This window comes from Heptranchias perlo, unplaced genomic scaffold (genome assembly GCF_035084215.1).
Source record: "Heptranchias perlo isolate sHepPer1 unplaced genomic scaffold, sHepPer1.hap1 HAP1_SCAFFOLD_49, whole genome shotgun sequence".
Lineage (NCBI taxonomy): Eukaryota > Metazoa > Chordata > Chondrichthyes > Hexanchiformes > Hexanchidae > Heptranchias > Heptranchias perlo.
In genome coordinates, this window is record NW_027139505.1 from 3613089 (window position 1) to 3630094 (window position 17006).

A 17006-nucleotide genomic window follows, 5' to 3' on the forward strand; every position below is an offset into this window, starting at 1 on the left:
CAGTCTTTCAGTTCTCTCCTCCCTCACTCCGCTGGGCAGCAGTTGTGCACTGAATAATAATGCAGCTCAGTGACATCTATATTTTTGGGCAGCAGACTTTAACTGACTGCCGCTTAATGGCGGTGATTTAAGGTGTAAATTGAGTGGGATTGGAATTGATAAAAGCAACACCCAAACAGGGACTTGAACCCTGCAGCCTCAGAATAAGACTGTAATGGTTTATCGACTGAACGATGCGAACTTTGGAGCAGCAACGACACAGCGACCACGACTGGCTGTTTTAGGGAATTACATTCCCTTCACCACGTTCACAGCCGCCCTGTCAACACACGGAACGTCACAAAATTGCTTCCCATCCAACACCTCTTCTCAGGTCATTCCGTCTCAAACATACCGCACTCCAACCACCATCTACCTCTCCGAGTGACTTCCAAACTCAACCTGACCCTTCATCCCAATCTGAACCTTATCCTCAACCTGACCTCTTCTTCTCAATCTTTCCCTTCTTCTCAAACTTACTATTCTCTTTAATTTGGCCCCTTCCCTCAATCTGACTTCTTCTCAAACTGTCCACTAGTCCTCAATCTGAACTTGTATAAACTGCCAACTTTTCCTCAATCTGACCCATTTTTCCCACTTTGACTACCTCTCTTCAATCTTTCCCTCTACCAAATTTGATCCCCTCTCCTCAGTTTGTCTCTTCTCCCCAAACTGAAATCTTCTCCACAATCTGACCTCTTCTCCCCAAACTGAGCCTTTCTCCACAATCTGACCCCTTCTCCCCAAACTGAGCCCTTCTCGTCAATCTGTTCTCTCTCCCAAATCTGCCCCTTTCTCCACAATCTCTCGGTTTATCCTCAATCTGACCACTCCTCCTCAATCTGAACCCTTCCACGCAATCCGATCCCATTTGCCTCAATCAGGTATTTTCTATGCAATCTGACCATTTCTCCTCAACGTCCCCCATTCCCCCAATCTGTTCTTTTCTCCTCAATCGGACCCTTTCTCCTCTCCTCAGTCTGACCACAGAGAGATAGGACATTTAGGACCGAAATCAGAAAGCACTTTTTTTCTGACAAAGGATAGTGGAAATCTATAACTCACTTGCCCTCATAGGCTGTGGGCAATTGAAATTTCAGGACTGAGATTGATCGTTTTTTGTTGGTTAAAGGAGATGGAGCAAAGGCGGGTAAATGAAGTTGAGGTACTGATCAACCACAATCTAATTGAATGGTAGAATAGGCTTCAGGGGCTGAATGGCCTAATCCTGTTCCCTCGGTTCATCATCTGCCTTTTCTTTGCGCAGTGAGTTGTTATGATCTGGAATGCAGTCCTGAAAGGGTGGTGGAAGTAAATTCAACAATAACTTTCAAATGGGAATTGGATACAAACTTAAAGAGGAAATATTGACAGGGCAATAGGGAAAGATCAGGGGAGTGGGACTAATAGGATACCACGTTCAAAGAGCAAGTACAGGCACGATGGACCCAATGGCCTCCTTCTTGCGATGCAGTACTATGATAATATGATACTGTGATTGAGGACAAAGAAGGCGTCTCCTTGTGGAGATGGAGAGCATGCCTAATGTGCTGGATGAATTCCTAGCATCTGTCTTCACAAAAGAAGAGAGTGAAGTTAATATCGTAGTCTAGGAGGAGGGAGTAGAGATATTGTATGAAATAAAAATAGAAAGAATGGAGGTGCTAAATAGGTTGGCATCATTGAAAGTTAACAAGTCACCCGGTTCAGAAGGGATACATCCAAGGTTGGGAGGGAAGCAATTCTAAAGATAAAAGAAGCTTCGACCACTTTCTTTCAATCCTCCTTGGATATGGGAGTGGTACCAGAGGACTGGAGGATTTCAAATGTTAAATCCTTTGAACAGAGAAGATTAAGGGGAGATCGAATAGAAGTATTCAAAGTAATGAGGGGATTTGAACGAGCCAATCGGGAGAAATAATTTCCTCTTGCGAGTGGTTCGGTAACCAAAGGTTCTCGATGTAAAATAATTGGCAACAGACTTAAAGCGGAAATGAGGAGACATTTTTTATCAAACAGAGGGTTGTTAATATCTGGAATTCGCGACCTGAAAGGGTGGTGGAAGCAGATTGCGTAGGAACTCTCAAAAGGCAACCAGACATGTACAAGTAGAACTGCAGTTACCTTCATCAGGTTTTATTTTACTTTATTTTATTTTATTTTGTAACATTGCACGACATCTCCCATTTTTTTCAGATTACCAGAAAAGACTTTCTAATGCAGACAATGATTTGAAATTTGGCTTTAGTCATGAGAAGAATCTTTAGTTTGACTTATTTTTTTCTCATTTTTTAACCAATCTGAGAATCAGTGACCAGGGAGATTTCAGTAGAGCTATCAGTTCTTCTCTGAATTTCCTCTGGGTAGCTGCATAAATACACGTATTTGTGCAGGAATTCAAATACATGAGCAGATATCCGCTTTCAGTGGCGATATATCCAGGGTTTGAGTAATCACCTTGGTAATCAAAGGTTTTTGACAGCCGAGTGGTTGCAAAACACACGACAGCTGTCAGCCACAAGAGTACAAAACTGCCCGATATAGTGAAGAGTAAAATGATGGATTTCCTTCGGTTCTCCATCTCTGGATCACTCTGATTCTTACTGCTGTGACCCCGGAGTTCCCTGCGGGCTCTATTGGACACTAAAATTCGTCTCACGGTCAATGAGTTAAAAAGTACCATGAAACTGAATGGGAGCAATGGGATTGACAGAGCCTGGAGCCAGTTGTATGCGGCCCATGTGGGTAATGTGAAAACGTCCACCTTTGGCCGGCAACCCCACTGCACATTGTTAATTATTCGTTCAGGTTCATATGAAAAAAACATAGGAACGCCCTTTGAATAGGCGAGGACAGAGACCGCTACAGTAATGACGGTCGCGGTTCTCTTGGTGCAATACTTCGCTTTAAACCCTTGAAAACAGATCGCCACAAATCGATCAAACGAGAACGAGACTGTAAACCACACCGACATATAGAGGCTGGCAAAATTAATGTAATAAATGAACTTACAACAGACAGTGTAGGAAAGGAATGAATATGGAAAGTTATCATTGAATATCCGGCAGACTATTACGTTAAAGAAGATGACCAGGAGATCTGCTGTTGCCATCGCCAACATGTAGACAGAGACACATTTGGAAAGGCCACAACTTCCTCGGGAGAGAATCACAATTGTCACTACGTTTGCTGTAAGAAAGAGAGAGAAGAGGAAAGTTACTGGGGACACGCACACGGAATCTCACTACATTCAGCTTTGTTGCTCCCTACGGTGATGTACACGGGCTCCGTTTTAACAGAGAGCATTAGTGAGAATGTTAAAAGGAAATAAAACATTACACAGAAAAAAATATAGGAATAGAAATCACTGGTCCGAGATTTACAAAAAGTGTCAGTTAACGGGGAGCAACGGAGAATGAGGATTGGTGGAGGGAGGCGATTGAACTTGTTGATTTTAGAAAGTCAATAAATAGACACATTCTCTGTCATCCATCCAGACATATATTTCGGTGCAGCGTTGAGCGCTGATCTCAGACCGCCATGAAGGTTTCAAAAACGTATTTCACCCACCCAATTTTGTCAGTTATGCCCTGAATTGCTGCTATTGATTTTTCTATCCACTCTGGCTCGGCGATGGTTAATCCTTGGGTGGTAATGACCAAAATCTACCCCGTAATATTCCAGAGGACGCCGGAGGGTTTTCAGAGCAGCGCCTGGAGGAAACCGTGAAGTTTCTTTCCAGCAGGAGTCATCTCTCTCAGCCGCATTATCTGTGGTTTGAACAAATGTTCCTCAAATTATCTTTCAAAGTCACCTATGAGGTGGAGATGTCTGTAATCCGAGTAATACCCACATGAAGCAGAGTGATCAAAGAATCACAGAATCATAAATTTGTACAGCACAGAGAAGGAGGCCATTCGGCCCATCGTGCCGGTTCGTAACGTAATCGGTGCAATGGAACCATGCATCGCAATCTTTAGTGAGCTGCTCACTGTGCAATGGAAGGGGGTAAATCGCCCTCCTGCAGTCAAGTGAGGAAATGAGGGCGCCCATTGCCAACGATATATTGACCAGAATAGCGTCTTGCCTGCTGCCTGGAGGGTTAGCGCTGATATTTACTCCTTTATCCCGGCGCCTCTGTGATTTTACAATGAGGATATTATCGGGAATTTGCAATATTATCAAATCAGCACCGAAACAGTCTCAGTCAACAGAAATTAAACAATAGGATACATTGACTTACCGGGAACACCAAAAGATGCGAGAACAGAGTAGAAAATATATTTTATCTGGAGAATTGCTGCCTGTACCATTTTCAGATGAGCAGGTGAATTCCGTCCAGCTTTACGGTTCAGATTGAAGTATATCTGAGATCAGTAACTGCTCCCCCTTTATAGATCAATCAGTGCCCCGGTGAGAAAAACAGGTTGCATAAAATTGACGTTCGTTCCAGTCACTTAACAAATAAGCGGAGATCTTCCGCTTCAGCTAACGCACCCGGGAGTGTCAATCGGGAAATAATGTACTTCAGTCCTTGAAATTCCGTCCATTAAAATTACTGAACGGAAAATAACTCCTGCGATCCCTACGGGTCCTTATATTAATTCAATGAAATATTCCCTCAACTATGACACAATTACAATTGTTTTGTACTGTGACGGCGGCCGGTGGTGATCCGTCTCGATCACGACTGGTGATGACACTAATCTAACATTGCTGGGTGTGGCTCCACTCTGACGTCATTGGAGTCCACCCTTCTCCATCATTACTTTTGGTAATCCGACTCTGACATTAATTGTGGTGAAACTACCCTAACATTACTGGTGGTGACCCGACTCGAACATTTCTGATGGTGATTCTACTCTAACATGACTGGTGACGACCAACTCCAACATTTCTGGTGGTGATTCTACTCTAACATTACTGGCGGTGATCCTTCTCTCATATCACTGTTGGTGACCCTACTCTAACATTACTGGCGGTGACCCTACTCTAATATCACTGGTGGTGACCCTACTCTAACATTACTGGTGGTGATTCTCCTCGAACATCACTGGCGGTGATCCTTCTCTAATATCACTGCTGGTGACCCTACTCTATCATTACTGGTGGTGATTCTACTCTAACATAACTGGTGGTGACTTTAGTCTAATATTACTGCTGGTGACTCATACTCTGACATTACTAGTGGTAACTCTACTCTCATATTACTGGTGGTGACCATTCTCTAAGATGACTGGTGGTGACACTAATCTAACATTACTGGTGGTGATTCTGCTCTAACATTACTGGTATTGACGCAAGTCTAACATTACGGGTGGTGATCCTACTATAACATTACTGGTGATGCTTCTATGAAACCATGAGTTCTGGTGGTTCTACTCCATCATTACTGGTGGTGATTCTACTCTAACATTAATGGTGGTGACCCTACTCTAACATTACTGGTGGTGACCCGACTCTAACATTACTGTTGGTGACGCTACTCTAACATTACTGGTAGTGAACCTGCTCCAGCGTGACTGCAGGTTATTCTACTCTAACTTTACTGGTGGTGATTCTAATCTAATATTACTGGTGGTGATTCTAATCTAATATTGTTGGTGGAGATTCTTCTCACGCATTACTGTTGGTGACCCGACTCGAACATGACTGGTGGTGATCCTGCTCCAACAATAATGGTGGTGACCCTACTCGAACATTACTGGTGGTGATCCAACTGTAACATTAATGGCGGTGACCCTACTCTAACATTACTGGTGGTGATCCGACTCTAACCTTACTGGTGGTGACTGCACTTTAACATTACCGGTGGTCACTTTGCTCTAACATTAGAATTTGTAAATCTACTCACTCATTACTGGTGGTGACCCTACTCTAACATTACTGGTGGTGACCCGACTCAATCATTACTGGTGGTGAACCGACTCTAACATTACTGTTGGTGATTCTGCTCTCACATTATTGGTCGTGAATCGACTCAAACATTGCTGGTTGTGAACCTACTCTAACGCTACTGGTTGTGATCCGACTCTTACATTACTGGTGATGGTTCTAGTCTTACATGACTGGTGGTGATTTTCATAGAATCATAGATCATATCATAGAATCATAGAATCATAGAAGTTTCAACGTGGAAACAGGCCCTTCGGCCCAACATGTCCATGTCGCCCAGTTTATAACACTAAGCTATTCACAATTTCCTGCACTTGGCCCATATCCCTCTATACCCATCTTACCCATGTAACGGTCCAAATGCTTTTTAAAAGACAAAATTGTACCCGCCTCTACGACTGCCTCTGGCAGCTCGTTCCAGACACTCACCATCCTTTGAGTGAAAAAATTGCCACTCTGGACCATTTTGTATCTCTCCCCTCTCACCTTAAATCTATGCCCCCTCGTTATAGACTCCCCTACATTTGGGAAAAGATTTTGACTATCTACCTTATCTATGCCCCTCATTATTTTACAGACTTCTATAAGATCACCCCTTAACCTCCTAGTCTCCAGGGGAAAAAAGTCCCAGTCTTTCTAACCTCTCCCTATAAGTGAAACCATCAAGTCCCGGTAGCATCCAAGTAAATCTTTTCTGCGCTCTTTCTAGTTTAATAATTTCCGTTCCATAATAGGGTGACCAGAACTGTACACAGTACTCCAAGTGTGGCCGCACCAATGCCCTGTACAACTTCAACAAGACATCCCCACTCATGCATTCAATGTTCTGACCAATGAAACCAAGCATGCCCAATGCCTTCTTCACCACCCTATCAACCTGTGACTCCATCATCAAGGAGCTATGAACCTGTACTCCTAGGACACTTTGTTCCATAACTCTCCCCAACGTCCTACCATTAACGGAGTAGGTCCTGGCCCGATTCGATCTACCAAAATGCATCACCTCACATTTATTTAAATTAAACTCCATCTGCCATTCATCGGCCCACTGGGCCAATTTATCAAGATCCCGTTGCAATCCTAGATAAACTTCTTCACTGTCCACAATGCCACCAATCTTGGTGTCATCTGCAAACTTACTAACCATGCCTCCTAAATTCTCATCCAAATCATGAATATAAATAACAAATAACAGCGGACCCAGCACCGATCCCTGAGGCACACCGCTGGACACAGGCATCCAGTTTGAAAAAGAACCCTCTACAAGCACCCTCTGTCTTCTGTCGTCAAGCCAATTTTGTATCCAATTGGCGACCTCACCTTGGATCCCATGAGATTTAACCTTATGTAACAACCTACCATGCGGTACCTTGTCAAAGGCTTTTCTGAAGCCCATGTAGACCACGTCTACTGCACAGCCCTCATCTATCTTCTTGGTTACCCCTTCAAAAAACTCAATCAAATTCGTGAGACATGATTTTCCTCTCACAAAACCATGCTGACTGTTCCTAATTAGTCCCTGCCTCTCCAAATGCCTGTCGATCCTATCCCTCAGAATACCCTCTAACAACTTACCCACTACAGATGTCAGGCTCACCGGTCTGTAGTTCCCAGGCTTTTCCCTGCCGCCCTTCTTAAACAAAGGCACAACATTTGCTACCCTCCAATCTTCAGGCACCTCACCTGCAGCGGTGGATGATTCAAATATCTCTGAACGGGGACCCGCAATTTCGTCCCTAACCTCCCATAACGTCCTGGGATACATTTCATCAGGTCCCGGAGATTTATCTACCTTGATGCGCGTTAAGACTTCCAGCACCTCCCTCTCTGTAATATATACACTCCTCAAGACATCACTATTTATTTCCCCAAGTTCACTAACATCCATGCCTTTCTCAACCGTAAATACCAATGTGAAATATTCATTCAGGATCTCAACCATCTCTTGTGGTTCCTCACATAGTTGACCTTGTTGCTCCTTAAGAGGCCCTACTCTCACCCGAGTTACTCTTTTGCCCTTTATGTATTTGCAGAAGCTCTTTGGATTCTCCTTTGCCTTATCTGCCAAAGCAATCTCATGTCCCCTTTTAGCCCTCCTGATTTCTCTCTAAACTCTACTCCGGCAATCTCTATACTCTTCAAGGGATCCACTTGATCCCAGCTGCCTATGCATGTCATATGCCTCCTTCTTCTTTCTGACTAGTGCCTCAATCTCCCGAGTCATCCAAGGTTCACTACTTCTACCAGCCTTGCCCTTCACTTTATAAGGAATGTGCTTACCCTGAACCTTGGTTAACACACTTTTGAAAGCCTCCCTCTCACCAGACGTCCCATTGCCTGCCAACAGACTCTCCCAATCAACTTCTGAAAGTTCCTGTCTAATACCATCAAAATTGGCCTTTCCCCAAGTTAGAATTTTAACTTTTGGGCCAGACCTATCCTTCTCCAGAGCTATCTTAAAACTAATGGAATTATGATCACTGGTCCCAAAGCGATCCCTCACTAACACTCTGTCACCTGCCCTTCCTTATTTCCCAAGAGGAGGTCAAGTTTTGCCCCCTCTCTAGTCGGGCCATCCACATACTGAATGAGAAATTCCTCCTGAATACACTCAACAAAGTTCTCTCCATCCAAGCCCCTAATGCTATGGCTGTCCCAGTCAATGTTGTGAAAGTTAAAGTCCCCTACTATTACCACCCTATTTTTCTTGCAGCTGTCTGTAAACTCCTTACATATTTGCTCCTCAATTTCCCGTTGACTATTTGGGGGTCTGTAGTACAATCCTATCAAAGTGATCTCTCCCTTCTTATTTTTCAGTTCTACACATACAGACTCAGTGGGCGAACCCTCGGATATATCCCCTCGCACTACTGCCGTGATGTTTTCCCTAATCAAGAACGCAACTCCCCCTCCTCTCTAACCTCCTGCTCTATCTTTCCTATAGCATCTGTACCCTGGAACATTGAGCTGCCAGTCCTGCCCCTCGCTTATCCATGTTTCAGTAATAGCTGTAACATCCCAGTCCCATGTACCCATCCATGCCCTGAGTTCATCTGCCTTGCCCATCAGACTTCTTGCATTGAAATAAATGCAGTTCAATCTAGACTTCCCTTGCTCTTTGCCCTGCTTTCTCAGACCATCTGTCCGGTCATGTTCTGTACGCTCTCCCTTACTGCCTTTTGTTTCTGTCACCACTTTATTTCCCACTGACTTCCTGCATCGGTTCCCATGCCTCTTCCGCATTAGTTTAAACCCTCCCCAACAGCACTAGCAAACACTCCCCCTCGGACATTGGTTCCAGTCCTGCCCAGATGCAGACCGTCCAATTTGTACTGGTCCCACCTCCTACAGAACCGGTTCCAATGGCCCAGGAATTTGAATCCCTCCCTCTTGCACCATCTCTCAAGCCACGTATTCATCCTAGCTATCCTGTCATTCCTGCTCTGACTAGCCCGTGGCACTGGTAGCAATCCTGAGATTACTACCTTTGAGGTCCTACTCTTTAGTTTAACTCCAGCTCCCTAAATTCAGCTTGTAGGACCTCATCCTGTTTTTTACCTATATCGTTGGTGCCTATATGCACCACGACAACTGGCTGTTCACCCTCCCCCTCCAGAATGTCCTGCAGCCGCTCCGAGACATCCTTGACCCTTGCACCAGGGAGGCAACATACCATCCTTGAGTCTCGGTTACGTCCGAAGAAACGCTTGTCTATTCCCCTTACAATTGAGTCCCCTATCACTGTAGCTCTGCCACTCCTTTTCCTTCCCTCCTGTGCAGCAGAGCCAGCCACGGTGCCATGAACCTGGGCACTGCCACCTTCCCCTGGTGAGCCATCTCCCCCAACAGTATCGAAAATGGTATACCTGTTTTCGAGGGAGATGACCGCAGGGGACCCCTGCACTGCCTTCCTACTCTTCCTCTGTCTGTTGGTCACCCATTCACTATCTCCTTCAGTAATTTTTATCTGCGGTGTGACCAACTCACTGAACGTGCTATCCACGACTTTCTCAGCATCGCGGATGCTCCAAAGCGAGTCCATCCGCAGCTCCAGTGCCGTCAAGCGGTCAAACAGTTGCTGCAGCTGGACACACTTCCCGCAGGTGAAGGAATCAGGGATACAGGAAGGATCCCTGAATTCCCACATCCCACAAGAGGAACATGACACGGCTCTGGGATCTCCTGCCATGACTTAACCCTTAAGTTAGCTTAACAACAACTGCAATGTCAAGTGAAAAAAAAGGAAAGAAAAACAACTTGCCACTCCCTTTAAGGAGTTTACTCCTTTAAATTGTTCTTAATTTACAGAATGTTAACTACACCAGGGACCTTGATTTACTAAAAAAAACCCGCTACTTCCTATAAGACCTGCAGACCTTCCCTTTCTTTTTACTTCAGTTACTGTCGATCAGTAGAAATACTCACCTGAACCTACTCACCAATCAGGTGCCTCCCTTGTGTCGCGTCCCGATCTGATTCCTGACGTCACTTCGAACTCGGTCGCAGCTCCCTCCGCTCCTCTCAGCTGCTCTCAGCGCTCTGAAATCCCGCCTTTTATCGGACGCTCCCTCCGCTCCGCTCCTCTCAGCTGTTCTCAGCGCTGTGAAATCCCGCCTTTTATCGGACGCTCCCTCCGCTCCGCTCGGCTCCTCTCAGCGAGTTTTACTCTAACATTACTGGTGGTGACTCGACTCGAACATTACTGGTGGTGATCCGACACTTACATTACTGTTGATGGTTGTAGTCTGACATTACTGGTTGTGATTCTACTCTAACATTACTGGTGTGACAATATTCTAACATTACTGGTGGTGATTCTAATCTAACATTACTGCTGTAATTCTAATCTAATATTGCTGATGGTGGTTCTTCTCTGACATTACTGGTAGTGAATCTACTGTAACATTTCCGGCGGTGATCGTGCTTTAACGTTAATGTTGGTGACTCTAATCAAGAATTACTGGTGGTGACTCTAATCTAACATTACTGGTGGTGAGTCAACTCTAATATTACAGGTGGTGATTCTACTCCAGCATGACTGGTGCTAATACGACCCTAACATTACTGGTGGTGACCATACTCTAACATAACTGGTGATGACTGAACTCTAACATTACTAGTGGAGTTTCCATTCCAACATTAGTGGTAGTGGTTCTACTCTTATATTACTGGTGGTGATTCATTAAACTGTAACGTTACTGGTGTTGACCCAAATCGAACGTTAATGGTGGTGATTCAACTCTAAAATAACTGGTAGTGATCCTACTCTAACATTACTGGTGGTGACACTTCTCTAACATTACATTTTTTTTATTCGTTAATGGGATGTGGGTGTCGCTGGCGAGGCTGGCATTTATCCCTAATTGAGCTTGAGAAGGTCGTGGTGAGCCGCCGCCTTGAACCGCTGCAGTCCGTGTGGTGACGGTTCTCCCACATTGCTGTTAGGAAGGGAGTTCCATGATTTTGACCCGGCGACGATGAAGGAACGGCGATATATTTACAAGTCGGGATGGTGTGTGACTTGGAGGGGAACGTGCGGGTGGTGTTGTCCCCATATGCCTGCTGCTCTTGTCCTTCTAGGTGGTAGAGGTCGCGGGTTTGGGAGGTGCTGTCGAAGAAGCCTTGGCGAGTTTCTGCAGTGCATCCTGTGGATGATGCACACTGCAGCCACATTGCGCCGGTGATGAAGTGAGTGAATATTTAGGGTGGTGGATTGGGTGCCAATCAAGCGGGCTGCTTTATGTTGGATAGTGTCGAGCTTCTTGAGTGTTGTTGGAGCTGCACACATCCAAGCAAGTGGAGATTATTCCAGCACACTCCTGACTTGTGTCTTGTAGATGGTGGAAAGGCATTGGGGAGTCAGGTGGTGAGTCACTCTCCGCAGAATACCCAGCATCTGACCTGCTCTCGTAGCCACAGTATTTATATGGCTGGTCCAGTTAAGTTTCTGGTCAATGGTGACCTCCAGGCTGTTGATGGTGGGGGATTCGGCGATGGTAGTGCGGTTGAATATCAAGGGGAGGTTGTTAGACTCTCTCTTGTGGAGATGGTCATTGCCTGGCACTTATCTGGCGCGAATGTTACTTGCCACTTATGAGCCCAAGCTTGGATGTTGTCCAGGTCTTGCTGCATGCGGGCTCGGACTGCTTCATTATCTGAGGGGATGCGAATGGAACTGAACACTGTGCAATCATCAGCGAACATCCCCATTTCTGACCTTATGATGAAGGGAAGGTCATTGATGAAGCAGCTGAAGATGGTTGGGCCTGGGACACTGCCCTGAGGAACTCCTTCGGCAATGCCCTGGGGCTGAGATGATTGGCCTCCAACAACCACTACCATCTTCCTTTGCGCTAGGTATGACTCCAGCCACTGGAGAGTGTTCCCCCTGATTCCCATTGACTTCAATTTTGCTCGGGCTCCTTGGTGCCACACTCGGTCAAATGCTGCCTTGGTGTCAAGGGCACTCACTCTCACCTCACCTCTGGAATTCAGCTCTATTGTCCATGTTTGGACCAAAGCTGTAATGAGGTCTGGAGCCGAGTCTTCCTGGCGGAACCCAAACTGAACATCGGTGAGCAGTTTATTGGTGAGTAAGTGCCACTTGATAGCACTGTCGATGACACCTTCCATCATTTTGCTGATGATTGAGACCAGACTGATGGGGCGGTAATTTGCCGGATTGGATTTGTCCTACTTTTTGTGGACAGGACATACCTGGGCAATTTTCCACATTGTCGGGTAGATGCCTGTGTGGTAGCTGTACTGGAACAGCTTGGCTGGAGGGGCAGCTAGTTCTGGAGCACAAGACTTCAGCACTACAGCTGGGATGTTGTCGGGGCCCATAGCCTTTGCTGTATCTCGTGGTGATCCAACTCTAACATTACTGGTAGTGATCCTACACTAACATTTCTGATGGTGAACCTACTCTAACTTTACTTGTGGTGATCCTAATCTAACATTACTCGTGGTGATCCTACTCTAACATTACTGGTGTTGACTGTACTTTAACATTACTGATGTTGACCCGACTCTAACATTACTGGTTTTGATTCTACTCTCGCATTAATGGTGGTGATTCTACCATCACATTATTTGTCGTGGTTCTACTCTAACATTACCTGTTGTGAACCTACTCTCACGTTACTGGTTGTGATCCTACTCTTACATTACTGGTGATGGTTCTCGTCCAACATTACTCGTGGTGATTTTACTCTAACATTACTGGTGGTGACTGTACCCGAACATTATTGTTGGTGATCCGACTCTTAGATTCCTGGTGATGGTTGTAGTCTAACATTACTGGTTGTGATTCTACACTAACATTACTGGTGGGGACCATACTCTAACATTAATGGTGGTGATTTTACTGTAACATTACTGGTCGTGATTCTACTCTCACATGACTGGTGGTGATTCGACTCCAACATGACTGGTGGTGACCCTACTCCAGCATTGCTGCTGGTGACACTGCTCGAAAATTACTGATGATGATTCTACTCTCACATTACTGGTGGTGACCCCACTCTAACATTACTGGTGGTGACCTTATTCTAACGTTACTGGTGGCGATGATGTGGAGATGCCGGTGATGGACTGGGGTGGACAAATGTAAGGAATCTTACAACACCAGGTCATAGTCCAACAGTTTTATTTGAAAATCACAAGCTTTCGGAGGCTTTCTCCTTCGTCAGGTGAGTGTGTGATTCCTTGAAGGTTAAAGCATACATAGTCAGAGAACAATGCCAGGTGATTACAAATAATCTTTCCAACTGCCCGTTGTCAAGGCAATCAGACAGAGAGACAGTACATTTTGAACTACTTAGTCTACAAACGGTCCGATCCCAAAGACAGAGAGAGAGAGAGAGAGGTCCAAAAGGAAGAGAAAGAGAGAGAATGACCAGTTGTATTAAAAAGAGGTAACTCTTTTTTCGATGGTGGGGTTACGTGCAGCGTGACATGAACCCAAGATCCCGGTTGAGTCCGTCCTCATGGTTGCGGAACTTGGCTATCAATTTGTGCTCGACGATTTTGCGTTGTCGTGTTTCTCGAAGGCCGCCTTGGAGAACGCTTACCCGAAAATCGGAGGTTGAATGTACTTGACTGCTGAAGTTTTCCCCGACTCCCTGGAAGGGAACCCTCCCGTCAGGCGATTGTTGCGCGGTGTCCGTTCATCCATTGTCGCAGTGTCTGCATGGTCTCGCCAATGTGCCATGCTCCGGGGCATCCTTTCCTGGAACGTATGAGGTGGACACCTTGGGCCGAGTCACATGAGTATGAACCATGTACCTGGTGGGTGGTGTCCTCTCGTGTGATGGTGGTTTCCGTGTCGATGATCTAGCAAGTCTTGCAGAGGTTGCCGTGCCAGGTTTGTGTGGTGTCGTGGACGCTGTTCTCCTGAATGCTGGGTAATTTGCTGCGAACGAAGGTCTGTTTGTGGTTGGGTGGCTGTTTAAAGGCGAGTCGTGGAGGCGTGGGGATGGACGTAGCGAGGTGTTCGTCGTCATCGATGACATGTTGAAGATTGCGGGTAACATGGCGTAGTTTCACCGCTCCGGGGAAGTACTGGACGACGAAGGTTACTCTGTTGGTCGCATCCCATGTTTGTCATCTGAGGAGGTCTGTGCGATTTTTCGCTGTGGACCTTCGGAGCTTTCATCGATGACGACGAACACCTCGCTAAGGCCATCCCCACGCCTCCACTACTCGACTTCAAACAGCCACCCACCAGGTACACAGTTCATACTCCTGCAACTCGGCCCAAGTTGTCCACCTCATACGTTGCAGGAAAGGATGTCCCAGAGCATGGTACATTGGCGAGACCATGCGGACACTGCGACAACGGATGAACGGACACCGCGCAACAATCGCCAGACAGGAGGGTTCCCTCCCAGGGAGTCGGGGAACACTTCAGCAGTCAAGGACATTCAGCCACCGATCTTCGAGTAAGCGTTCTCCAAGGCGGCCTTCGAGACACACGACAACGCAAAATCGTCGAGCACAAATTGATAGCCAAGTTCCGCACCCATGAGGACGGCCTCAACCTGGATCTTGGGTTCATGTCACGCTACACGTAAGCCAACAAACGAAAAAAGAGTTATCTGTTTTTAATACAACTTGTCATTCTCTCTCTTTATCTTCCTTTCGGATGTTTCTCTCTCTCTCTCTGTGGTTTCGGACCGTTTGTATATTTTGTAGTCCTGTATGTATTGTCTTTCTCTCTGATTGCCTTGAGAACGGGCAGTTGGAAAGATTATCTGTAATCACCAGGCATTGTTCTCTGTCTATTTATGCAGTAACCTTAAAGGAATCACACACTCATCTGGCGAAGGAAAAAGCCTTCGAAAGCTTGTGATTTTCAAATAAAACTGTTGGACTATAACCTGGTGTTGTAAGATTCCATACATTACTGGTGGTGATTTTACTCTCATATTACAGGTGTTAATTCTACTCTCACACTACTGGTGGTGACGCTACACTAACATTGCTGGTGGTGACCCTACACTGACATTGCTGGTGGTGACCCTACACTAACATTGCTGGTGGTGACGCTACCCTAACATTGCTGGTGGTGACCCTACACTGACATTGCTGGTGGTGACCCTAAACTGACATTGCTGGTGGTGACCCTAAACTGACATTGCTGGTGGTGACCCTACACTGACATTGCTGGTGGTGACCCTACACTAACATTGCTGGTGGTGACCCTACACTAACATTGCTGGTGGTGACCCTACACTAACATTGCTGGTGGTGACCCTAAACTGACATTGCTGGTGGTGACCCTACACTAACATTTCTGGTGGTGACCCTACACTGACATTGCTGGTGGTGACCCGACACTGACATTGCTGGTGGTGACCCAACACTGACATTGCTGGTGGTGACCCTACACTGACATTGCTGGTGGTGACCCTACACTAACATTGCTGGTGGTGACCCTACACTGACATTGCTGGTGGTGACAATATTCAAACTTCACTGGTCGTGGCACTCGTCTCACATTACTGGTGGTGAAACTTCTCCAACGTTATGCATGGTGGCCCGATTGTAACGTTATTTGTGGTGCGCCTATCTCAAATTATTCGTGCGGACACTGTGCTTAACATTACTGACGGTAAATCTACCTTGCCATTACTCACGGTGACCCTACACTGACATTAATTGTGCTGACCATACTGTAAAATCATTGGAGGTGATGATATACTTACCGGTGGTCACCCTACTCTAAACATTCTGCCGCTCTCCCGAGTCTAACATGACTGGTGCTGAACCTTCTCCAACATTTTTGACGGTAGTCCGATTCGAATCTTGTTTGTGGGGGCTCCACACTAAAATTATTGCTGGTGAACAACTTCTAACATCACTGGTGGCGACCCTAGTCTAACATTAATGGTGGTGTCCCTACTCTGACATTACTGATGGTGATCCTACGACAACATTACCAATGGTGACCTTATTCCAACATTTTAATTGGTGACGCTACTCTATCATTATTGATAGTTACCCTACTCTAACATTACCGACAACTTGCAGATAACTCACATCTCGATGTGCCGAGTACCTGAAGGTAAACAATGGCAGAGTTTAAGTGGTTTGCTCTCTGATGCGGACAACTTGTGAGGTGATGAATTTTGGCACGAAGAATAAGGAGTTCACATACGGCTTGGATAACTAATGTGGTAGAGATGCTAGGGATCTCAGGGTACAGCTACACAAATCACCAAACGTTGCGACTCAAGTTAGTAAGGCCATAACAAAGGCAGACCAAGCACTGGGGCTCATTTGGAACGGGATATGAATTGAAAAGCAGAGAAGTTGTGTTGAACTTGTTTAGAAGCTTGGTGAGACTTTATTTGGATTATTGTGTACATTTTTGGGATCAATGTTATAAAATGGTTACAGAGGCATTGAAGAATGTGCTAAAACGATTCACAGGGATGATACCAGAACGGTGAAGATTTACTTATCAGGAAAGGCTTAACGGGGCGGGACTCTTTTCGCTAGAAAATAGAAGGCTGAGAGGTGAATTGATAGAGGTCTTTAGATAATGAAAGGTTTTGATCTTTAAG

The 17006-nt window shown here is 45.7% G+C and overlaps 1 protein-coding gene across 1 annotated transcript; it reads right to left on the reverse strand.

The window, feature by feature from the left end:
- Positions 1-2323: 2323 nt before the first annotated feature.
- LOC137313880 (probable G-protein coupled receptor 139) lies at positions 2324-3151 on the reverse strand. The gene has a single exon (XM_067979617.1). It carries the CDS (start codon positions 3149-3151, stop codon positions 2324-2326), a length of 828 nt encoding a protein of 275 aa, XP_067835718.1.
- Between the last annotated feature and the right edge of the window lie 13855 nt (positions 3152-17006).